The sequence below is a fragment of the Ovis canadensis genome, chromosome 4 (assembly GCF_042477335.2).
Source record: "Ovis canadensis isolate MfBH-ARS-UI-01 breed Bighorn chromosome 4, ARS-UI_OviCan_v2, whole genome shotgun sequence".
In the NCBI taxonomy this organism is placed as follows: Eukaryota; Metazoa; Chordata; class Mammalia; order Artiodactyla; family Bovidae; genus Ovis; species Ovis canadensis.
This window is the reverse complement of record NC_091248.1, coordinates 108,896,518-108,922,056: the sequence shown is the minus strand read 5'-3', so window position 1 is coordinate 108,922,056 and position 25,539 is coordinate 108,896,518. Positions and strand designations below refer to the sequence as shown.

At 38.4% G+C, this 25,539-nt stretch overlaps 1 protein-coding gene across 2 annotated transcripts in view; it reads right to left on the bottom strand.

The window, feature by feature from the left end:
* KLHDC10 (kelch domain containing 10) overlaps positions 1-17,269 on the bottom strand; it is a 61,571-nt gene extending 44,302 nt beyond the window's left edge. The window contains exon 1 of one of the 2 annotated variants that reach the window (XM_069586956.1): positions 16,801-17,269. In XM_069586956.1, the coding sequence (XP_069443057.1) occupies positions 16,801-16,966 (166 nt within the window). In that variant the 5' untranslated portion in view covers positions 16,967-17,269. The remainder of the gene's footprint in view (positions 1-16,800) is intronic. The other variant, XM_069586955.1, reaches the window with a different exon arrangement.
* Between the last annotated feature and the right edge of the window lie 8,270 nt (positions 17,270-25,539).

The following is a 25,539-nucleotide window of genomic DNA, read 5'->3' as shown; positions in this document are numbered from 1 at the left end:
GATGCTCACAGACACAGTGCAAAGCTATGGTGTCTTGATGCTAAGATGCTGAGTGTAGTTTCCAGGGAAGGAGCCTGGAAGGGCCACTCACACTGCTTGGGGTGTGTGCTGCCTCTGTACCAGCTCACTGCAAAACAAATGTTGAACCCATATTTTTACTTTATCATAAAAGTGACAATCCTCTTCCAATTTCTTTCAGTTAGTGAAAACAGACACTAACATAGGACTTTCTTAAAAGTGGTGTAAAGTAAACTTGGAAAAGTGGGGAATACCTATATTTGTTTTGTCTATTTGTTTTCTTAGTTGCTAAGTTGTGTCCAACTCTTTAGCGACCCCAGAGACTGCAGCCTACCAGGCTCCTCTGTCCATATTTCCCAGGCAAGAACACTGGAGTGGGTTGCCATTTCCTTCTCCAGGAGATCTTCTCAACACATAGACCGTACCTGCATCTCCTGCTTGGCAGTCAGATTCTTTACCACTGAGCCACTGGGGAAGCCTTTCCCTGTCTTAATAAAGTCACATTTGAGGCAATCAACAGCTGAACTATGGCACTACTGGGAAAGACAGGCAACAGAGACGAGGACAGCACAGTAGTTAAAAACATGGACACTGGAACCACATTGCCTGTATCCAAATCATAAGGGTTCTGTCCCTTGTGAATTATATGGCCTTAGAAAAGGTGTTACCCTCTGGGCCTCAGTTTCTTTCTCTATGCAAAGGGAACAGTAACAGTACCTATTCCTCATTAGGTTATGAGTAAATGTTTATAAAAATTCTTAGCTAATAATAGTTACTATATGTGGATAAAACACAAGGGCTAAGACTAGCTGGATGGGAAAGTTGAGTAAGGTAAAGAGGTAACTATCAGTGTGAGTTTTAAAATTCTATAACTTTAAAGAAAACTTTAAAAACACAGATAGTGAAGGGCAAGTCAGCAATATTTACCACATGCATTACACAGTCTTTTTAAAGAGTAAAAGACCAGAAAAATGTAAATATCTATCAATTGTGTGGCTGGCACTTTGCTGTATACCTTGAAACTAACACAACATTGAAAATCAACTATACTCCAGTAAATTTTCTTTAAAAAAACTGTGTAGCTGGTAAATTACCATACATCCATACAATGCAATACTTTCAGCCATGAAGAAGAATCAGATCAATCTAAATATGCTAATATAGAACAATTCCTACAACATATTTTTAGTAAAAATTTAAAAAGACAGGTGCAGAAAGAATATGTACTCCAGGTATTCTTTATGTATTGACTCTAATTTGTCCAAAAATAAAGATAACATGTCTATATGTGAAGTGAAAGTGAAAGTCACTCAGCCATGTCCGACTCTTTGCAACCTCATGGACTATACACTGCATGGAATTCTCCAGGCCAGAATACTGGAGTGGGTAGCCTTTTCCTTCTCCAGGGGATCTTCCCAACCCAGGGATCGAACCCAGGTCTCCCGCATTGCAAGCAGATTCTTTACCAGCTGAGCTACAAGGGAAGCCCAAGAATATTACAGTAGGGAGCCTATCCCTTGCCCAGCGGATCGTCCCGACCCAGGAATGGAACCAGGGTCTCCTGATTGCAGGTGCATTCTTTATCTACTGAGCTATCAGGGAAACCCCATACCTATATGTATACATATGTAAATTTTAATTCTGGAAAGATACACTAAAAACTAACAGATGTGATACCTCTGGGGAGAAACTGGAGAATTAGTGATCTAAGGAGAAGGGAGATTTGGTTTCCCTTGTATACTATTTTATCAGGCTTATAGAGTGTTTTTCAGTTTAACAAAAATAATTTTTTAAAAATGACAGGCAGGTAAGGTTGAGTTCAATAATAAGAAATCATATTTACATATGTAAGTGAGCATAACTTTTTTATGTGTTCTACAAGTTTGCCCAGTATAGATACTGGTAACAGTCTAATGATCTGGGTGTTCAAAAACACTAAAGACTGTTTTGTTTTGTTTAAAAAAAAAGATCTTAAAAAAGCTCAAGGTCAATATACAAACTGAACCTTCAACCGCATCTGTTGTTTGGTCGCTAACTCATGTCTGACTCCCTGCGACTCATGGACTGCGGCATGCCAGGCTTCCCTATCCTTCACTATCTCCCGGAGTTTGCTCAAATTCATGTCCACTGAGTAGGTAATGTCATCCAACTATCTCATCCTCTGTTGCCCCCTTCTCCTCCTGCCTTCAGTCTTTCCCAGCATCAGGGTCTTTTCTAATGAGTCAGCTCTTAGCATCACATGGCCAAAGTGTTGGAGCTTCAGCTTCAGCATCAGTCCTTCCAATGAATATTCAGGACTGATTTCCTTTAGGAATGACTGGTTTGATCTCCTTGCTGTCCAAGGGACTCTCAACGGTCTTCTCCAGCACCACAATTCAAAAGCTAATTCTTTAATGCCCAGCCTTCTTTATGGTCCAGCTCTCACATCTGTATATGACTACTGGAAAAACCACAGCTTTGGGTGTACAGATCTTTGTTAGCAAAGTGATGTCTCTGCTTTTTAATGCACTGTCTAGGTTTGTCATAGCTTTTCTTCAAAGGAACAAGAGTCTTTAATTTCAAGGCTGCAGTCATTGTTCAGTGATTTTGGAGCCCAAGTAAATAAAATCTGTCACTGTTTCCATTGTTTTCTCCATCTATTTGCCATGAAGTGATGTGACCAGATGCCATGATCTTAATTTTTTGAATGTTGAGTTTTAAGCCAGCTTTTTTACTCTCCTGTTTCACCTTCATCAAGAGACTCTTTAGTTTCTCTTCACTGTCTGCCACTGAAGTGGTATCACTTGCATATCTTGCATATCTGAGGTTGTTGATATTTCTCCTGGTAATCTTGATTCCAGCTTATGCTTCAACCAGCCTGGCGTTTTGCATGATGTACTCTGCAAATAAGTTAAATAAGCAGGGTGACAATATACAGCCTTGACGTACTCCATTTCCAATTTTGAACAAGTCCATTGTTCCATGTCCAGTTCTTTTTTTTTTTTTTTTGTTCATGTCCGGTTCTAACTGTTGCATACAGGTTTCTCAGAAGAGAGGTAAGGTGGTCTGGTATTCCCATCTCTTTTAGAATTTTCCACAGTGACTGTAAGTACCATCTGCATGCTAATAATTCCAAAATTTATATCCTGAGCCTCTACCTCTCCCTTGATTTGATTATATATGGGGATTGTTTACCTTATATCCTCTACTTCGATGTCAAATAGGCATGTCAAGCTTAACACAGCCAAAAGAGAACTCTCGACTGACTTCCACAATCCTTCTTGTCTCAGTCTGCTCTATCACATTTAATGACACCATCATCCATCCAGTTGCTTAAGACAAAAACTTTGAAGTCATCCTGATTCTTCTCTTTCCTTCATATCTCACAATAAATCCTGTTCATACTATTTTCAAAATATATCTCATACTTAATTATTCTCACCACTTATACAACTATATCTTGCTCCAAGCCACTACCATCTTTTTAGGAGACTATTGCAGTATTTTTCTAAATAGCCTTTATGCTTCACTTTTACCATTTCCCACAATCCATTCTCCACCTGACAGTTACAGGAAGCTTTAAAAAATGTAAATCACACATACACAAAAAATTGTAAATCACATCACATACTCCCTTGCTTAAAACTGTCCAATAGTTCCCCTGCTTAGAATAAAGGAATGTCACAAATTCCGTTTTAGACATGCTGAACTTGAGGGGTAAATGCCATGTAAGTGGAGACATGACGAAGGCAAGTATTTGGCCCTCAAGAGTGATTTAGGCAGAATTACAAAGTGGCCTGATTTCTTCATATATAACTGAAAAATGAACACCATGGATTTGGGGGAAAAAATACCTAAAATAATTTGAAAAAAGAAGGGCAGAGGCATGGGACCAAGACTTGAGAACTCCAATTCCTTAAAGGCCTGGTAGAAGAAGGATCAACAGTAAGACTTAGTATGAGAGGCCGGACACAAAAAGAAAACCAGAGCTGATGCCAGAGAAGCAAAGGAAAAAGAATGTTTCAAAATCAAGAGAGATCAGGTAAGGTGGAAACTGAAAAACATCACTTGATTGATAACACATAAGTCACCTGTGACTTTAACAAGAGCTACTTCAAAAAAAAGAGGGGGAGATGTGGCAATGAAGACCTCAACTCTAGTCAATATTTTCATGAACTTGGCTCTGAAGACCAGAAAGATAAAACTTGAGTAAGGTCTGGAGAAGGAAATGGCAACCCACTCCAGTATTCTTGCCTGCAGAATTCCACGGACAGAGGAGCCTGGCGGGCTACAGTCCATGGGGTCACAGGCCTGAGCATGTGTGCATGAGGGTGGAGGGTGACAGGTTGGTAGCAATAAACTGGTAGAACTAAAAAAAAAAAAAAAAAAACTTGAGCAAGGTCAAATGCTAAAGGGATGGCTTGATCAACAGAAAGGGTCAGAAGACAGATAAGTGGTAGAAATGTAAATATTCTGAAAAGTCTGAAAAGGCAGGAAGGGGTGGAATCGAGGAAAAGACAGAAGGATATAACAACCACTGATAAGATTAGACATAAAACTGTACTTGGAAAAGCCATACAAAAGCTGTATGTGCTAAATTCCTAGGTTAAAAAGTTTATTTAGCCTTATGTAATGTAAAATAACCTAAACTCAACTCTCTGCCTGAGTAACTATAGATATTGACAATTACTAATTCATTCAATAAATATTTATGAAAAGTCTGCTATAAATGGGGCAGTATTCTCGTCCTGTGGAAGGTGACAGAGAATAAGACATTATTTTTCCCTTTAAGAAGCCCATAGTTACACAGGGAGCTCAGTCCCCGGTGCTTTGTGACAATATAGAGGGGTAGGATGAGGAGGGGGTGGCAAGGAGGCTCAAGAGGGAGGAGATATATGTATGTATACTAACAGCTGATCCACATTGTAAGGCAGAAGCTAATACAATATTGCAAAGCAATTGTCTTCCAATTTTTAAAAAAAAGCCCATAGTTAGATAAGTTTGAAAACAAATACTTGCAAAGTAATTCAATATAAGTACTGTGATCCTTTGTATAAACAAAAGAAGGTGATGGCACAAAGAAGAGGCACAACAGCATGGACTCTGAGTCTAAGAGACGGTCTGAACCCCACCTCTGACATTCATTAGCTATATGCCTTTCGTGCAGGTTCTGCAGCTTCTCTATAAGCCTCAGTTCTTCATCACAGAAGGGAATGAGAAAGTTATGAGGATTAAATGAATTAATATTTGTAAAACACCCTGAACAGAGGCAGACACACAGTAACTACCCAGTATATAAGTAATCTATTTGTATTAAAAGAGCGAACAGAAAAAAAGCTATGTAACGTATACTTGGGTGGGTCTTAGAAGGGATTTAGGAAATGGCAGTCTAAGAAAAAAATGGTTATGTGCAGAATCATGACACAGTGTGGTACTGCAAGAAATTGCAACTTAAAAAATTTCTCCCTCCCAACCTAACTTCTAAGAATTTAAAGCAACTAACTGCAAATAGTTCTATTGCTGAAATATAAAATGAAAGACATAAGTGGTGAGGCTGTAGTGGTAGAAAAGGTCAGAAAAATTATTAGAGTAAAGAGGAAAAATTGGCAAGACTTTGTGACCAACTGTACAAGGGGTGAGCAAAAGAAAGGAATCTAATGTGATTCTCAGATTTCTGGCCTGATTCACTAAATTGATGAGGTAGCCACTGAATTAATCAGAATAAGGAACATAGAAGCAAGAACAGGTTTGGCAGGAAAGATAATGAAATTGTTTTCAGACAAGCTGAATTTAAGGCACTCATTAGTCACCTGAGTGGCACTGTCTAGTAGCCACTGGCAAACAGGCCAGGAAAAGAGCTCTGGTCTAGAGATAGATTTATATGTTGTCAGGATATTAATGATATCACCCAGGGGAAAATATAAGAATGAGGAGGGAAACAAACAGATATACTCTTGGATATCAATATTAAGCACTAGATAAAGAAAAACTAATGAGAAATTCAAGCGATAAAAAGGTAACTAAGAGCTCTTTAGGAATACAGACTGTGTCTAGTTATATATTCCCAGGCTTTAGTAAAGGGGCTAGTCAAAATCAAAATCTAGAGCAACTGGGTAGGATGAAGACTAAGAGATAGCTAATGAATTTGGCGGTTAATAAATTATTACCTTAGCAAGAAGACTTGAGTAGAACGATGGGGGCAGAAGTGAGACATGCAATAGACTGAAGAGGAAAAAAAGAAACAATTGAGTCTTTTCTTCCAAAACCTTGGCTGTGAAGAAAAGAAGTAAAATAGTACATCAGCTAGAAAAAAATCTAAATAGTTATTCGTATGATAAATTGAGGAGAAACAGAGTCTACTTGGTAAAATAAGAGAAAACATTTAAATACAGAACAGGTTTAACAGAATCCCAAGTTGCCACTAGTAGTATGTAATGATTTACACAATATTAAATAAAACACAATTCACTGATAAAGAACTAAAAAAGCAAAATATCAAAATGCGGACACAAGTATCAAATGGAATTACTATAGATGATTTTCTCCTTGCTTCAAGTTTTTAATATTTTCCAAATTTTAATAATGAGCTGTATTCCTTTTTTAAAAATTGAAGTATAGCTGATATACAGTATTTTGTATTTTACAGATGTATAATATAGTGATCTACAATTTTAAAGATTATATTTCATTTATAGTTTGTTATATTCCATAGGTTGTATAATATATCCTGGCAGCTTATTTTCTACCTAATATTTTGTGCCTCTTAGTCTCCTATCCCTGTGTTGCCCCTCCCTACTCCTTCACCCCACGGGTAACTACCAGCTTGTTCTCTATGTCTGTGAGCTTGCTTCTTTTTTTTTTGCTCTATTCACTAGATTGTTGTGTTTTTAGATTCTGCATGTAAGCAATATCATACAGTATTTGTCTTTGTCTGACTGATTTCACCTAGCAAAGTGCCTTCCAAGTCTACCCATGTCACTGCAAATAGCCAAACCTCATTCTTTTTTATGACTGAATAGTATTCCATTGTATATATACACATCTTCTTTATTTATTAATCTGTTGATGGACACTTAAGCTGTTTCCATATACTGGCTTTTATAATAATGCCACTATGAGAGCTTGTATTCCTTTTACAGTGGTGGTAGGAAATAGAAGACAATAAGCTTTACCAAAATTAATGCTGCCTTGGGGCAGAAAAGACAAGTAATTCTAACTTGAAGAAGACAAGATAACAGAGACAAAATATCAGCAGGCAGAGAACAGAAAAGAAATGGAAGGAACAAAAATGAAACCAATGCAGAAATGAACTCTTCCCTGTAACTAATACAGAGGAGCACAGACACTGCTCAAAGTACAGTGAAGCACCGGACTGCACTTCCTTGCTTGAGAAAGGCAAGTGAGGCATCAATATAAACAAACTCTGGAAACCACAACACATTGTTGAAAGAATTAAAGAAGATCCAAATAAACGGGAAAATATCCCATGTTCAGGGATTAGAATACAACATTAAAAGATGATGACATCTTCAAACTGATGTGCAGATGGCAATCCCTATGAGAACCCCAGCTGAGTTCTTCCTACAAATTGACAAGTTGATTCTCAAATTTATATGGAATTGCAGGGACCCAAAATAGCCAAAACAAACCTGAAAAAAAGAAAAGCAGGAGAACTCACATTTTCTGATTTCAAAACTAGGTCCAAAGCAGCAGTAATTGAGGCACTATGGCACTGGCACACGGACAGACACATAGATTAATGGAATAGAATTAAAAGTCCATAAATAAGCCTATACATGTTTAAGGTTGACTGGTTTTCAACAAGAATGCCAAGACTATTCAATGGCGGAAAGCACAGTCTTTTCAACAGGACAGTCAATTAAGATAACCTTTACCACATGCATTAATGTTAGAGCAAAACTATAAAATTCTTAGAAAAAACACAGGTCTTCACGACCCTGGATTTGGTAAAAGATTCTTAGACATGACAACAAAAGCAAAAGCAAATAAATAAATAACAACAGTAAGATAAACAGGTCTTCACCAAAATTTAAAACTTTTATGCGTCAAAGAGCACAATTAAGAAACTGATAAGATAACCACAGAACAGGGAAAATATTTGCAGATCATATATCTGACAAAGGACTTGAAATACATAAAATATAAAATGTAGAGAGAGGCTGTGGTACATATACACAATGGAGTATTACTCAGCCATTAAAAAGAATACATTTGAATCAGTTCTAATGAAGTGGATGAAACTGGAGCCTATTATCAGAGGGAAGTAAGCCAGAAAGAAAAACACCAATACAGGATACTAATGCATATACATGGAAATTAGAAAGATGGTAAGGATAACACTGTATGCAAGACAGCAAAAGAGACACAATGTATAGAACAGTCTTTTGGACTCTGTGGGAGAGGGCAAGGGTGGGATGATTTGGGAGAATGGCATTGAAACATGTATAATATATGTGAAACAAACTGTCAGTCCAGGTTCGACACATGATACAGGATCCTCGGGGCTGGTGCACGGGGATGACCCAAAGGGATGGTATGGGGAGGGAGGTGGGAGGGGGGTTCAGGATAGGGAACACGTGTACACCCATGGCAGATTCATGTTGATATATGGCAAAACCAATACAATATTGTAAAGTAAAAATAAATAAATAAATAAAGGAACTTTGAGATTATGTTAGGCCTACCTGGGGGAGGTGTTGGAATGTAGAGAGAGCTAAAACGTATAAGGAGTTCTTACCATTCAATAATAAAGACAATCCAATTAAAAACTGAGCAAAGGATCTAACAGACATTTCTCCAAAGACATACAATTAGCCAACAAGTATATGACAAGATAAACAATGTCAATCATACCTTAAAAGAAAAAAAACTAGAAAGGAGGAGAGAAAAGGGAAAAACAAGGAAAGATGCTTGACATCATTAGTCCTGAGGGAAATGCAAGTCAAAAAGTACAATGAGATGCCACTTCATACCCACTGCTGCTGCTGCTGCTAAGTCGCTTCAGTCATGTCCAACTCTGTGCGACCCCAGAGACGGCAGCCCACCAGGCTCCCACGTCCCTGGGATTCTCCAGGCAAGAACACTGGAGTGGGTTGCCATTTCCTTCTCCAATGCATGAAAGTGAAAAGTGAAAGTGAAGCCACTCAGTCGTGTCCGCCTCTTCGAGACCCCATGGACTGCAGCCCACCAGGCTCCTCCGTCCATGGGATTTTCCAGGCGAGAGTGCTGGAGTGGGTGCCATCGCCTTCTCCCTTTATCACTGCACCACCAGGGAAATCCTACTTAGGCATGTACCTAAGAGAAATGCAAACATATGTCCACACAGAGATCTACACACAAATGTTTATTTACAACAGCCAAAAAGTGAAAAACAATCTATATGTCAATTAATGGATAAACAAAATGTGATCTAGTCATACAGTGGAATATTATTTAGCCAGAAAAAGGAATGAAGTGCTGATATCTGCATCAAATTAATAAACTTAAAACAGTATGGAAAGTGAAAGATGACAGTCAAAAAGACTATGGTTCCACTCATAGGAAGAAGTCCGTAACAGGGAAATATACAGAGAAAGAAAGTAGATTATGGTTACTTAGTGAGTGGGGGAGAAGAGGAGCAGGAAGATGAGGGAGGGACGACTTAAGGGACATAGGGCTTCTTCTTGAGGGGATGAAAATGTTCTAAAATTGACTGTGGTAATAATTCCACAAATCTGAGTATACTAAAAATCACTGAATTGCACACTTTAAATAGTGAACTGTACAGTATGTGAATTAAATCTCAATAACACTACTAAAGCCATATAAATGGATATGTTAACGTTTAAGAGGATTAACTACTCTTGTGCTAAAGAAAATAAATCAAAAATTGAACTACAAAAATATTCAGAAAGTAAACACAAGAAACCTATAACTTACAAGACACATCTCAAGTACTGTTCAGAAGAAAACTCAAAATTTAACACCCAGGTGATGCAGCGGTAAAGAATCTGCCTGCCAATGCAGGAGATGAAGGTTCAATCCCTGGGTCAGGGAGATTCCCCTGGGGAAGGAAATGGCAACCCACTCCAGTATTCTTGCCTGGAAAATCCTGGATTCTCTGTGGACAGAGAATCCTGGCAGGCTACAGTCTATGGGGTCACAAAGAGTCAGATATGACTAAGCCCACACACAAACATACACAACACAAGAATGAAAAGAACATTAAGGATTCCACAGAAGAAGACAGGAAAACAGCCACAAAATAAACATAACAAAAACTAAAGGAAGGATTTAAAACAGTGAGAGAAAAATATAAGTAAGAAAAGAGAAAATAATAGAACTAATTTTTTTAAAAATCCAAGACTTGGTTGCAAACAACAAAAGGGCAAGGCCTCACATATACTAAACAAGAAGTGATAATGAGTAAAATGACAGTGTAGTCACAGACACAGGAAATTTTTTTTTTTAATCATAAAAGAGTACCTTGCTCATGTTACCCAAATAATTTTGAAAAAGTGGGTGACTCAGATTGTTTTGTAGGATAATACAAATTGGCAAAGCTTCCTCACAAAGATATAAATGATAAGCAGTCAAATTATCATAGAAGTAAAGAGATAACTGTCAAAGAGCTAGTCTCCTCCCAAAATACTCAAGGTCCAATAATCTCACAGGCAATTCAACCAAACATTTAACTCGAAGGCCATTTAACCAGAGAGGAGAAAAAAGCATAGAAAAATAAAAGTTTGAAATTATTTTTATGAAAGTGGCATAATCCAATAAAGATAAAATACATAAAAGAAAACTACAAAGCAATTTAGCTTAAGAGGAGTGATGCAAAATTTCTAAATAAAGTTTAGGAAATAGAACCCAATAGCACATATAAAATAATACACAATAACAAAGTGAATTGATTTAGGAAAGCAAGGATGGTCCAGTCACAGTAAATCTATTAGGACAACTCACCACAATAGTAAACAAAGGAGAAAAATCACATAATTCCCACAGAGGCTAAACTTTTAACTTCCATATTTTAAAAAATCTTTGTAAAATGGTAAGAGCTGACTACTTTAACATAGTATGTACACTTTAACCTAAAGTCAGGCTTAATAGGAAAGCATGAAAAAACTAGCATTTAAGTCAGGAAGACAAAAATCCACTATTTTACTGTTTAATATTTTTGGAAAGTACTAACCAAATTGATTTGCCAAAAGAAAGAAAGAAGTATAAAAACTGGAAAAGAGCAGATAAAGTTATCTTTATTTACTAACAATATTGTGTGCAATCACTCAGTCATGTCTGACTCTGTGTGACCCCGTGGATGGTAGCCCGCCAAGTTCCTCTGCCCATGGAATTTTCCAGGCAAGAATACTGGAGTGGGTTGCCATTTCTTCTTCCCGGGGATCTTCCCAACCTAGAGATCTAACCTGCGTCTCCTGCATTGGCAGGTGGATTCTTTACCTCTGAGCCACCTGGGAAGCCCAATGATATTATTTAACTGCAAAACCTTAGAAAAACAACTGGGGAACCATAACAGATAGTACTGGGATTCCAAAGGTGGCCAAGTACAAAATTAATACTCAGAAATTAATAGCATTACCATGTTCAAAGAGCAAGATAAAAGTATAACAGCAATAAAAGCCCCATTTACAATAGTAACAAAAAAAGGTAAAATACCAGGAATACATACAAAAGAAATGTAAAAGGTCTCCATGAAAAAAACTTTAAATTGTTGTCAAGGGATACAAGAACAAATTTGAAAAACAAGAAATGAATGTACACCCTCTTCCTGAACGGGAGACTGAACCTCAAAAAGAAGTTAGTCATCTCTAACTCAATCTTCAAATATAATGCAGGATCAACAAAAATACCAAAAGATGTGGGGAGGGAGCTCAATAAACTAAGTGTTATACAGAACAAACAAAGAGTATCCAGGAAAACTCCAAGAAGTAGAATGAAAGAATTATAATCAAAGAATGATGTCATTAGGTGTAAATAGGTAATCTGATCAATGAAACAGAATAAAAGTCTAGTAAAAATACCAAATTATATATAGAAACTAAGCACACCTATAGATAATATTTCAATACTGTGATAACTGGGTAGCCACCTAGAAGAAAAGTGAAGTTAAATCCTACCTAAATACTTTACCTAACTAAATTTTGCACCAATAAGTGCATTTAACTTAAAAATAAATTATAAAGTTACCAAGAAAAAAAAACAAGAATTTTACTTTTAATTGGAAATATCAATAATATTGAAATAGGAAAGGCCTTTCTTATGATCCAAAAAACCTAAAATCAAAAAAAGATTAATAATTAAACTACACAAATATTTTAATTTCTGCTGAAAAATATATTGTAAACAAAGTCAAAAGCTAAATGAAACTGTGACAAGCATCTGCAACACATAACTGAGACAGGGAACAAATTTCTGTAAAACAGAGCTCCTACGAACAATATTAAACATTCCAACAGAGGAAAAAAATATAACCAGGTAAATAGGAAATATAAGCAGATGTTATAAATAAAGGAAACAAATACGGCTGTATGGTTTTTATACCTATTGAAAAGATGAAGAAAAATATACCTTTTTAAATTAGCAACATAAAAAAAGTTTAATAACCCACTCTGTTACCAAAGCTACGGGAAGCCAGAACTCCAACACCAATGAACACAATCTGGCACAACCTCTATGAAAGGCAATTGACAATATCTATCAAAATTTAAATAGCACATATCCTTTCACCCAGCAATTGTACTTCTAGGAATTTATTCTAAAGACAGACTCACTAATGTGCAAAATTATATACATACAAAAATATTAACGGTATCATCCTTTGTGTTAGTAAGACTGTAAACATCTTAAATGCCCATCCAAACAAAGAAATGCTACCATTTTTCTTCCCTCCAACACACACACTCACACACTTTTCTAGAAAAGATACATACAAAATCAGTTGCTTCAAGAGAAAGAAGCCAATTATTGGTCAAAGGAAGAAGGAAAATTTGCCTTTTACCATTTGTGCCTTATTCATAAACATATATCACAAGAAAAATTCTCAGTTAATATTTTCAGTATTATTTTTACCCAGCTTTACCAATTGTTACGTTTTTCCTCCTTTTTCTTTGTCAGTTTTCCAGTCCCCATATTAGCAACATTGTTTAACTGTTTCCCTAGGTAACACATGGCATTCACTCAAATTTACACACTTAAATCACAATAATAACGTGGGTTCCACTGTCCCCATGATCTCCATGCCCCTGAGCTCTATGACTGCGAGAGCACTGTCCCTGTTCTTTACTGCACACATGGAAAGATTATGAGTAGGGAGAAACCCAGGTCTAAGAAGCTATGAATTTCTTGGCCTATGGGGCAAATGTATAACCACTACTGTATTTAGGAGACAGAAAAAAGGTGAGAAGCTGCTCAAACAAGGTTTCACGAAACATTATTTGTGCCGCTACCACAGATGCAAAGTCTAGTCCACTATCTTTATGTTCAAGAAACTGATTGTATCCATTTGTCCAGAGTCAATGGGGCAATACGGAACTGAACCACACTAATTAATCACATTCACAAGAATTTAACTGTTTACACATAATGCCAATGTATTAATTTAGAGTTTTAAAATACATATGTGTGTCTATATATGAATACATGTATATACACATATACATTTGATGTATGTGTGTGTAAATGTATGTAAAAAGTAGCAAATCATGCATATCAAAGAATTACATACAAGTGGAACCACATGGGGCTACTAGTGTGTATGGAGAAAACAAATAAAAGGTCAGAGATGACTTTTCTGAAAAACAGTGTGATCAAGCTGAGATCCAACGGGAGAGAAGTTTAAAAAGAGAGAGAGAGAACAGAATGAGGATTAAGAGGGTTGCTAGATGACGGAATAGCAAGTACAATGGTCCTGTGGCAGAAGGGAGCACAATCTAAAGATCGTGGGAAAAGATCAAAGAACAAGACAACATGATATAGGGTTATCTGGAGAGCTAGAGAGGGGCCAGACAACTCAGTGGCTTTTAGGCCACGTTGAGGATTTCTGCCTTATTTTAAGAGGAATGAAAAGCTAGTAAGGGGTTGTAAGCTGAGATGAAAACAGACTTGTGCTTGCAAAAGATTAGTGTGTTGTACAAACTGGAGGGCAAGAGTATAAGCAGGAACACTGCTTAGAAAGCTAGTGTAGGAGACCTACGGCAGGGATGATGGCTGCATTGACTGGCACAAATAAAATAAATAGGACTTGGTGACTGATTACACCAGAAATGCAAGGAAGAGGAAACCGTTAAGGAGGACGCCCAAGTTTCAGGCTTGCATAACTGCAGGGATAAAGATGCTATCGGTGAAAGAGAGACAACCCCAAGACCGGATAGCTCTGTTTTTGTTTCATTGGTGGATGGAGGAGGGTGTATTGTGTGCATGCTCAGTCGAGTACGATTCTTTGACCCTATGGAATTGGAGCCCGCCAAGCTCCTTTGTTCATGGCATTTTTCAGGCAAGAACACTGGAGTGGGTTGCTATTTCCTCCTCCAGGGGATCTTCCTGACCCAGGGATTGAACCCTCATCTCCTGCATTGGCAGGCAGATTCTTTACCTCTGAGCCACCAGAGCTCCCTGGATAGAGGGTAGATATGCGAAAAAGTAAGAAGGGTTGCTCAGTGCCTGGTACCTGAAAATCTTGGTAGAGCAGGAGGAAAAATGTTAAATGGGATTAGAAATCAAAAGTGGGGGAAAGTTACCTACAAAGATGTATTATTACTATTATTTTTTAATCTCCAGGGTCAGCCATAAAAAAGCCTAGATGTTTCTACCCCTCCCTTTCACTTAATATCTTGTTGAATATCTCAAAATAAAACCTTTCAATCAAGGGGAGAGGTAAGGCTTAAAATGAAATGCTTGGGGAGAAAAAAAAATAATTGGTGTGAAAGAATTTCAAAGTATATATTGAAATATCAGATGTTTCCAATTTTTGAGAGTCAAGAGAAGACTGAGGCTTTCTGCTTGGGGAAGAAAGAATGAAACACCAGTCAAGGGGGAAAGAAAGCAGAAAAAAGAGCTGATGGCCCCATTGCATGAATTTTCACAGTTTAAACACGTTTATCTTTACCTCTGGACAAATGGCTGTTACTGGTCTTGTGTGCAAAGAGAATGCAGAAATAGCTCCACACTGAAGCCCCTTTTCAGAAACCAAGGCTTCCACTGCCATCAAGTGGTGGCAGTGAGGAAGTGCACCAACCAGTTTCTTGGAGCCTGGGAATGCCAATATGAAGACTATGGTATAATTAATCTAAGCTCAAAGATTTAAGATTGCAGTAATAGAGGACAAACTAGTTACAGTCTTCGGTATCTTCTAACCTGTCAATATACAAAAATGAAAGTTTTTGCTATTACTTTGGGGTTAAAAAAAAGATTTCTTTTTCCTTTTTGATGTTAAAGAGTACATATTTAGCAGTTTTAGAATACCCAGTCTGATATGATCATCTCAAACCCAACTCCTGGTGTATTATATATTTGACTAAAACAGCTTCACAGTTAATTTTAATGGTGCATATAAACGGATTAATGTGCATTTCTAGCATAAATCAATAACCTTATCACAACCATAAGCAAGTGTCGCACTCAGTATGCAAAATCCCCTTTCTCTTCAAATTAATCAAATAATTTTTTTTATTACTTAGTACAAGGCATGGTAGTAAACACCCTCATTCTCAAAACTCATCAGCTAAACAAATACAAAATCACTGATAAAATCAACTTCAATCTTATTCACAAAAAAAACATAGTGAATGATTAACACACATTCTTGATAGTTCTCTTCATGGTAAAAATAAGCTTGCCCAACATAATATTTGACATTCTAGGCAGTACACCTTCATTCTCTACACTGAATATTCACCTACAAATGTAGCTCTTTAAAATTTGCTGCACACACACATCGATTTGATTTGTCTTTCAAGGCATCGGAACACAGGGATAGTAAATTTACACAAAAACGTTAAATATTCACACTGGGTACATTTTCCAGTTCTCAATAAGCTGTTTTCATATGGGGGTGTGTGTTTAGTCGCCAAGTAGGGTCCGACTCTTTCACGACCCCCTGGACTGTAGCCTGCCAGGTTCCTCTGTCCATGGAATTTCATATGGTAGCCACAGCATAATTTTGTCACTAACGATATTCTTGATTTTCATTTTTTCCCGTTAAAATCCATACACGCTATCCATTCTATTTATATTCCAAAATATTAATAATTCAACTAGTTTCCCTAATTCTCTTGGTTCTGTTTCCTACCCACCTCCCTCCCACCCCCTTCTTCTCCTTTCTTGCTTCAGAATGCCTAAATCTTACACACTCGAGGTGGTTTTTACAAAAATCATTCCTTGGAATGCTCTTCCCTCTTTCTTTCTTTAAAAATAATTTCCCACAGCTAGGCGCCAATGTCTTTCTTTTACAAGATCAAACTGCGGAAGAGGACGAGACTGGGAACCGAGTAAGCGAAACATTTGGGAATGTCAATGAGACGACGGCCTCTCCTTTGAAAAGAAAACACAACAACTTTCAGCACAGAGCTTTCAATAGATCAAAAATACTTTTTTTTTCCGCCGTGCTCCTGTTCCCTCCGTGACCTCAAAGACACCTTTCCTTTTCTCTAAGCCCCCCGTCGTTCTGCTGTGCGTGGGGCCTGCCTTTGCTCCTCCCAAGGAAAAGAACGGCAGGGAGAAAAGAAAAGGGAGCAGTCACCTTCCCACCCCGCCTGCGAGCTGTCAGGACCGTGCCCCACCACTCACCTGGCAGGTGCGGCCGCCCGGAGAGTTGCACGAAGCGGTTGAGCTGACCAGTCCCCCGACCCCCGTTGCCCCCACTGCCCCCGCCGGCCCCGCTACCTCCGCCGCCACCGCCGGCTGCGCCTCCTCCCCTCCGGCGGTTCCTGTCCCAGCCCTGGGCGGCCGACATGACCGGCTAACGACTGCCGCAGCCTGGTCACGGCAGCCCGTGGCCCGGCGGCACTAGCGGAGCCTCCTTCCTGGGCTCCTCAAGAGACCCGGGAGACCGGGGAAGGGGGAGCGCCCAGTCTCATCAGCAGCCAATGACTGAGTAACTTGGTGACAGATAGCCAATGGCCAGTCGTCTTCTTGGTAGGTGGAGGGAGGCGGGGAGAGACGTGGTAACCATAGCTATGGCTTAAAAAAAAGAAAAAAGTTGGGGGGGGTTGGAGAAAGGCAGAAGCAGCCACTCATCACTCGAATCCACCACGCTAAGCAAACCGGCGGCGCGGTGACTCCTGAGGGGTCAGGCGGGCCAATCGAAGGCCGAGTGAGAGAGGCCACACCTGCAGAAAGAGTCCCGACGATAGCCGGGAATCCAGGCGTGTTCAGGACTCAGGAGCTCTTCCCCCATAGACACTGAAGCCAGAAACAGGACGCTGACGAAATACACATATTTTGAGGCAATACAGTGTTCTGCAAAGAGCTCTCTTCGACCGGGACGGGGGGGGAGGGGGGGAGGGGGGGCGCGCTGGGAAAAGAGGCAGAGTCAAAGCTTAAATGTAAGAATGAGATCTCATTTGTCCTGTCTTTCAGTCCACTGGCGAATTCCTCCCTAATTCAATACAAGCCACGTCTCACGCAAACGAACAATTTTAAACCTGGTTAACAAATGTGGGAAGATGTTCGAGCTCACCAATAACTGTAGAAATACAAATTGAGATCCCAGTGAGAAACCATTTCAAGCTTATTACGTTAGATTTCTTAAATAACATCCAGCAGAGAATTAGAGTGCCAAGAAAAAGGTTCTTTAGTAGATGACTGACGGCACTGTAAATGTTTTTGCTCAAACTCCTTTTTGCTCGTAGAAAATTCGAACCAGCTGGAAGACAGGAACAGGTACAGAGGATGAAGATCAAAGAAAAATATAGATACAGAGGTCAGGAATTCTACTGTTCCAAAATTAAATGGAAATTTTGACTTTGAACTTAACTGGGCACAGTGCAAAGTAGGAAAATAGATTGTTCACTGATGTTTATGAATGGTAAGAGAAAACCATATGAATTCCTCAAGAGAAACAAAACTTTTCAAGATTTTTAGATCAGGTGACTCTTTTTTTTTTTTTTCATACAGGAGAACCTTACCTGATGTGGAGAAAAAAGAAAATCTGCTGGATCTGAGGATGTGTATCCTCTTGGTGCATGTTTGGAGTTTCACTGTCCCCGCCTCCTTTTGTCATTTTCAGGCCCCGTGGACAGATAATTTTTCCCATGAAGCATTAGATAGCACTACTTATGAAAATGTTTGAGATCTGAGGGGAAAAACTCTATGGCTCTAAAATATTAAAATTAACAAAATGTTAATATTTATAAAGAATCTGTACCACTGAGTAACCAAGTAGCAGAAGAAGAAAATTTTCTTTTTATAGGAGTATTGCAAGAAATAAATGATGAGTGATAAGACTATCACCATTTTGTAACTTCTTTATGAACTGAGAGATCAAGCCATTGAGCATCAACTACATTATCACAAAAAGCTGAGACATATGCCTCTAGAATGGAAACATGACTGTACTCTTGTAGAAAAAAAATTGAACTGGAATCCCATCAGACATCTATATCTAACTACCAATTTATAAGAAATATGGAGGCCAGAGAAACATTAAAAAAAATACTATAGGGATGCAAAAAGCAAAATCTAGACTATGAATATTCTACAGGATAAAAAAGCAATTTCTTCAACAAAAATTACAAAGGAAAAAGATTTGGAGATTCCCCTGGTACTCTGTGGTTAAGAATCTGCCTTCCAATGCATCAGACATGGTTCAGTCCCTACTCTGTAAGATTCCACATGCCTCTGGGCAACTAAGCCCAATTGCCCTACCAAACCCACACCCTGCAACTGCTGAAGCCCCGGCACCTAGAGCCTGTCCTCGCACCACAACTAGAGAGTAGCTCTCACACAGCAGCAAAGACCCAGTGCAGCCAAAAATTAAATACATAAAATTTTTTAAAGAAAGCAAAAAAGAGAGATATGCAGGGAAAAAACCTATAAACTAAAAAGAGATTTGTGATTGTTATATAACTCTAATATATTAAAAATCACTGGTATTGGCTGCACAACTTTGTGAATATATTAAAAACCACTGAACTGTACATTTGAAAAGGGTGAGTTTTCTGGTATGTGAGTTTTATCTCATTTTTAAAAATTTAATAATACAAGAAGGGAGAAGTGGATGGGGAGCTGGCCCATCTTTGTATATGTTAAAATTCTTCATAATAAAAAGGAAAAAAAGAATCTTCAAAAATAAGGTGATATTAACCAATCAACTGAAAACCATCTCATATAGTTACATAAATAATCAATTTAAAATTCCAGTAACAAAATGAAAATTTTATTCTGAACTAAATTTAAAATTATGAAATTGATTTAAAAGTCTTTAAAAATGGTTATGGTTTAATTTTTTAATGTAGAATATGGATACACTGATGAATACAGACATGATTTGGAGAGGGGCCTTCAAAATAAGTGCATCTAAATAATATGTACCTGCTCAAATGATGTACTATGAAGTACACAAAATCACTTATGAAGTAATCATTCCAAAAACATTAACTTGAATTAATGAAGATTTAACTGCTACTATGGGCAGGAGGAGAAGGGGATGACAGAGGATGAGATAGCTGGATGGCATCACCGACTCGATGGATGTGAGTCTGAGTGAACTCTAGGAGTTAGTGATGGACAGGGAGGCCTGGCATGCTGTGATTCATGGGGTCACAAAGAGTCAGACACAACTGAGTGACTGAACTGAACTGATCCAGTTTACAGGAACTTTCAAGGGTCAAAGTAACAAGTTAAATGGCATGTGAAATGATGTAATAAATCCAAGGAGACAGTCTCCATAATATCTAGACTGATCTTGTCTATAAGTCAATGTCACGAAAAACAACATAAAAAAAAAAATGAGAGGATGGTAACCCCTTATAATAGTCCTACTCAATGATAACCAGTGGCTGCTAGCATAACAAAAATAAACAAGACATTATGTTGGTGAATATTTGTACCAAAAAAAAACTGAATAAAATAAAAAGTTTTAGCTCTAACTACCTGGTGGCTCAGACCGTAAAGAATTTGCCAGTGACCCGGGAGACCTCGGTTGGATCCTGGTTGGGAAGATCCCCTGGAGGAGGGCACAGCAACCCACTCCAGTATTCTTGCCTGGGAAATATCCCATGGACAGAGGAGACTGCCAGGCTACAGTCCATGGAATCATAAGAGTCAGACACAACTTAGCAATTAAACAACAACAACAAAGAGACATATCAGCCAAATGCAGTGTTTGAGCCTTATTTGCATTTTGATTAGAATAAGCCAACTATTTTTAAAGGGAAAATATGCTTGGGCATTGGATTATGTTCAGGAATCATTGTTAATATTTTTTTTTTAGGTACTGTAGTTTCTCTTTTTTTTAGTAACTCAACTTTTGTAGAAGCAGACTGAAATATGTACAGGTAAAATGCTATGATGTCTAGGATTTGCTTCAAAATAAGCCAGGAAGTGGGGCATGGGAAAGAGGATGCAAATGAAGGTTAAACAAGACCGTCCATGAGTGGATGAGTGTTGCTAGGTGATGGGTACTTGGAGTTCATCCCACTATTCTCTCATTTTTGTTTTGTTTTGTTTTGTATATTTGAATTTTTCCATTGTGAAATGGTTTTTAAAAAATAGTTCTTCAAAGGACAATTCCAGATTAAAGGAAATTTACAACAAAATGTATGTGGTCCTCTTGAACAAATCAACCTTAAAAAACTAGTGGGGGGACAGCTAGAAAAATTGGGATTTGGAAAGATTATTAGAGGCTTCAATTCAGTTGTGTATGACTCTTTGCAACCCCATGGACTGCAGCACACCAGGCCTCCCTGTCCTTCACCAACTCCTGGAGTTTACTCAAACTGACGTCCATTGAGTCGGTGAAACCATCCTACCATCTCATCCTCTGTCATCCCCATCTCCTCCTGCCCTCAGTCTTTCCCAGCATCAGGGTCTTTTCAAATGAGTCAGTTCTTCCCATCAAGTGGCCAAAGTATTGAAGTTTCAGCTTCAGCATTAGTCCTTCTAATGAATATTCAGGACTGATTTTCTTTAGGATGCACTGGTTGGATCTCCTTGCTGTCCAAGGGACTCTCAAAAGTCTTCTCCAACACGACAGGTCAAAAGCACCAGTTCTACAGCACTCAGCTTTCTTTATCGTCCAACTCTCACATCCATACATGACTACTGAGAAAACCATAGCTTTGACTAGACAGACCTTTGTTGCCAAAGTGATGTCTCTGCTTTTTAATATGCTGTCTAGGTTGGTCATAGCTTTTCTTCCAAGGAGCAAGTGTCTTTTAATTTCATGGCTGCAGTCACCATCTGCCAGTGATTTTGGAGCCCCCCAAAATAAAGTCTCTCACTGTTTCCATTGTTTCCCATCTATTTGCCTTGAAGTGACGGGACCAGATGCCATGATTTTAGTTTTCTGAATGGTGAATTTTGAGCCAACTTTTTTACTCTCCTCTTTCACCCTCCTCAAGAGGCTCTTTCATTCTTCTTCACTTTCTGCCATAAGGATGGTGTCATCTGCATATCTGAGGTTATTGATATTTCTCCTGGCAATCTTGATTCCAGCTTGTACTTCATCCAGCCCAGCGTTTCTCATGATGTACTCATCATATAAGTTAAATAAGTAGGATGACAATATACAGCCTTGATGTACTCCTTTCCTGATTTGGAACCAGTCTGTTGTTCCATGTCCAGCTCTAACTGTTGCTTCCTGACCTGCATACAGATTTCTCAAGAGGCAGGTCAGGTGGTTTGGTATCTCCATCTCTTTCAGAATTTTCCACAGTTTATTGTGATCCACACAGTTAAAGGCTTTGGCATAGTTAATAAAGCAGAAGTAGATGTTTTTCTGGAACTCTCTTGCATTTTCAATGATCCAACAGATGTTGGCAATTTGATCTCTGGTTCCTCTGCCTTTTCTAAAACCAGCTTGAACATTGGAATTTCATGGTTCACGTACTGTTGAAACCTGGCTTGGAGAATTTGGGCATTACTTTGCTAGCATGTGAGATGAGTGCAATTGTGTGGTAGTTTGAACATTCTTTGGCATTGCCTTTCTTTGGGATTGGAATGAAAACTGACCTTTTCCAGTCCTGTGGCCACTGCTGAGTTTTCCAAATTTGCTGGCATAATGAGTGCAGCACTTTCACAGCAGTATCTTTTAGGATTTGAAATAGCTCAACAGGAATTCCATCACTTCCACTAGCTTTGTTTGTAGTGATGCTTCCTAAAGCCTACTTGACTTGGCATTCCAGGATGTCTGGCTCTAGGTGGGTGATCACACCATTGTGGTTATCTGGGTCATGAAGATCTATTTTGTACTGTTCTTCTGTGTATTCTTGCCACCTCTTCTTAATATCTTCTGCTTCTGTTAGGTCCATACCATTTCTGTCCTTTATTGTGCCCATCTTTGTATGAAATGTTGCCTTGGTATCTCTAATTTTCTTGAAGAGATCTCTAGTCTTTCCCATTCTATTGTTTTCATCTATGTCTTTGCATTGTTCACTGAGGAAGGCTTTCTTATCTCTTCTTGCTTTTCTTTGGAATTCTGCATTCAGATGCTTATATCTTTCCTTTTCTCCTTTGCTTTTTGCTTTCTTCTTTTCATAGCTATTTGTAAGACCTCCTCAGACAACCATTTTGCCTTTTGCATTTCTTTTTCTTGGGATATTAGGGTATTAATGTTACATTTGGTAGGTGTGATAATGATATCAAGATGCTGTAAGAATATTCCTTTATTTTTTTATTTTATTTTTTAGACATGTGTAATAAAACATTTAAGGCTGGACTATCAGTATGCAAGATCAAAACAATCAATCCTAAAGGAAATCAACCATGAATGTTTATCGGAAGGACTGATGCTGAAGCTGAAGCTCCAACCCTTTGGCACTTGATGCAAAGAGCCAACTCATTAAAAAGAAAAAAGAAAAACATGATGCTGGCAAAGACTGTGGGCAGGAAGTGAAGGTGGGGACAGAGGATGAGATAGTTGGATGACATCACAGACTCAATGAACATGAGTTTGAGCAAACTCCAGGAGATGGTGAAGGACAGGGAAGTCTGGCGTGCTACAGTCCATGGGGTCGCAAAGAGTCGGACACAACTCAGGCACCAAACAACGTCATTACATCTCTATGCCTTCAGGCAGCAGGACCATCTCTACTCACCTGAGGCTTACCCATGATCATGATATGCAGGAAGAACTTGCAACAGATTCCAAATCAGAAAACAAGTCAGTCGGAATTAGCAAGAAATCTACATTGAGAACACTTTCCAAAAAATTATTTTATAATGTTAAATACATACAGTGATTCAAACAAATTTCCAGAATTATTTTCCAGCAGAGATTCCGTAACTACAACATTTGATGTAGTGAGGAAGCAAAGGACTGGGTAAGTAGTGACAAGTACTTACTATATATGAAATCTAGTTTTATTTATCATATTGGGGTCTTAAACTCAACACTGCACTGGGAAACCCAAAGACTGTCAACACTGACTGCATTTTGGACTAACCTTAGACCATTTTGGAAAATACTGATATTCAGGTTCCATTCAGACCAATTAGATCAGAATCTCTGTAACACAAACATTGGCCATACTTTTTAATTTTTTTTCTTTTTTTTTTTGGTTACTTATTTTATTTTTTATTGGAATATAGTCGCTTTACAATGTTGTGTTAGCTTCCCCTGTACAGCAAAGTGGATCAGCTATACCTATACATATACATATAACTCCTCTTTTTTGTATTTCCTTCCCATGTAGGTCACCCTGTGCTATACAGTAGGTCCTCATTAGTTATCTATTTTATACATTGCATCAATTGTGTATGTGTGTCAATCCCAGCCTCCTAATTCACCCCACCCTCGCCTCTCTTGTTATCCATAAATTTGTTCTCTACATCTGTATCTCTATTTTTGCTTTGTAAATGGCCATATTTTTAAGTTCCCTGAATTATACTAATCTACAGCCAGAGTTGAGGAAACAAACGCAATCCTTTGAACCCCAGTTTTATCACATGCAAAATGAGAGTAATATCTTTTGTATTAGCAATATCTTAGTGTTATTGTGAGAAATCAATGAAATAGCATATGTGAAAGTACATGGAAAAGTATAATGTTTCACCTGAATGTAAAGTCATATTATCACGTTAACAATCATGGTACAGCAATCCTTTAAAAATGTTTACTTCTTGGATTGTTGGTTATTGTCATAGATTAAATATAATGCCGGATCATATGAATTCTTTGGTGAATAGGCAAAGGTGACTAACCACCCATCATTGTACCATGCACTGTGTGCTCAGTTGTGTCTGACTCTTTCGTGACCCCATGGACTGTAGCCCGCCAGGCTCCTCTCTCCATGGGATTCTCCAGGCAAGAACACTGGAGTGGGTTCTCATTTCTTCCTCCAGGGGACCTTCCAGACCCAGGGATCAAACCTGCATCTCCTGCACTGGCAGGTGGATTCTTTACCACTGTGCCACCTGGGATCAAATGGGGCATTGATACTAAGAAGCCCAAAGTAATGAGTCTTAGTTTACTTAATTATGAAAAATTATAAGCATTTACACATACAAGCTGGAGTAGGAAATGGCAACCCATTACAGTATTCTTGCCTGGGAAATTCCATGGACAGAGAAGTCTGGCAAGCCACAGTCCATGGGGTCGCAAGGAGTCAGACATAGCTGAGTGACAGAGCATGCATGCACACATACAAGGGTCACACACACATACATCATAATTGTATAGATGTCATAGAAACACAAAGTACAAATTTTTTAAATTTTTATTTATTTATTTGGCTGCTTTGGGTCTTAGTTGTAGCATGTGGGATCTAGCTCCCTGACACTGGGAGCTCAGAGTCTTAGCCACTGGACCACCAGGGAAGTCCCAACCAAGTACAAATTATAGCTAAGACTGCCCTAGGGAAAGAAAGAAGAGGGTTTCCAATTGTTGGCCACCTTTTGTGAACTAAGTACTTTTGTGTATTATCATTATAGTATTTTTTGAGACATTAAGTCATGAAATTAGTTTAGTGGGTTATGACCAGTAACTTCTTTTTTTACAACTATAAGTCACCATTCAAAGATATTACAGTGATTGACTATATTGCCCACACTGTACATTTCATGACGCATGACCAGAATGTCTTACATGAAATACAGTGGAAAAAGAATAAAAATATGAACAGGAGAAAAGGACCCAGGAAATCTTAAAACACCTTATCTAGGGACTTCCTTTGCTCCTTGGAAGAAAAACTATGACAAACCTAGATAGCATATTAAAAAGCAGAGATATTACTTTGCCAACAAAGGTCCATATAGTCAAAGCTATGATTTTCCCAGTAGTCATGTATGGATGTGAGAGTTGGACCATAAGGAAGGCTGAGCACCGAAGAACTGATGCTTTTGAACTGTGGTGTTGCAGAAGACTCT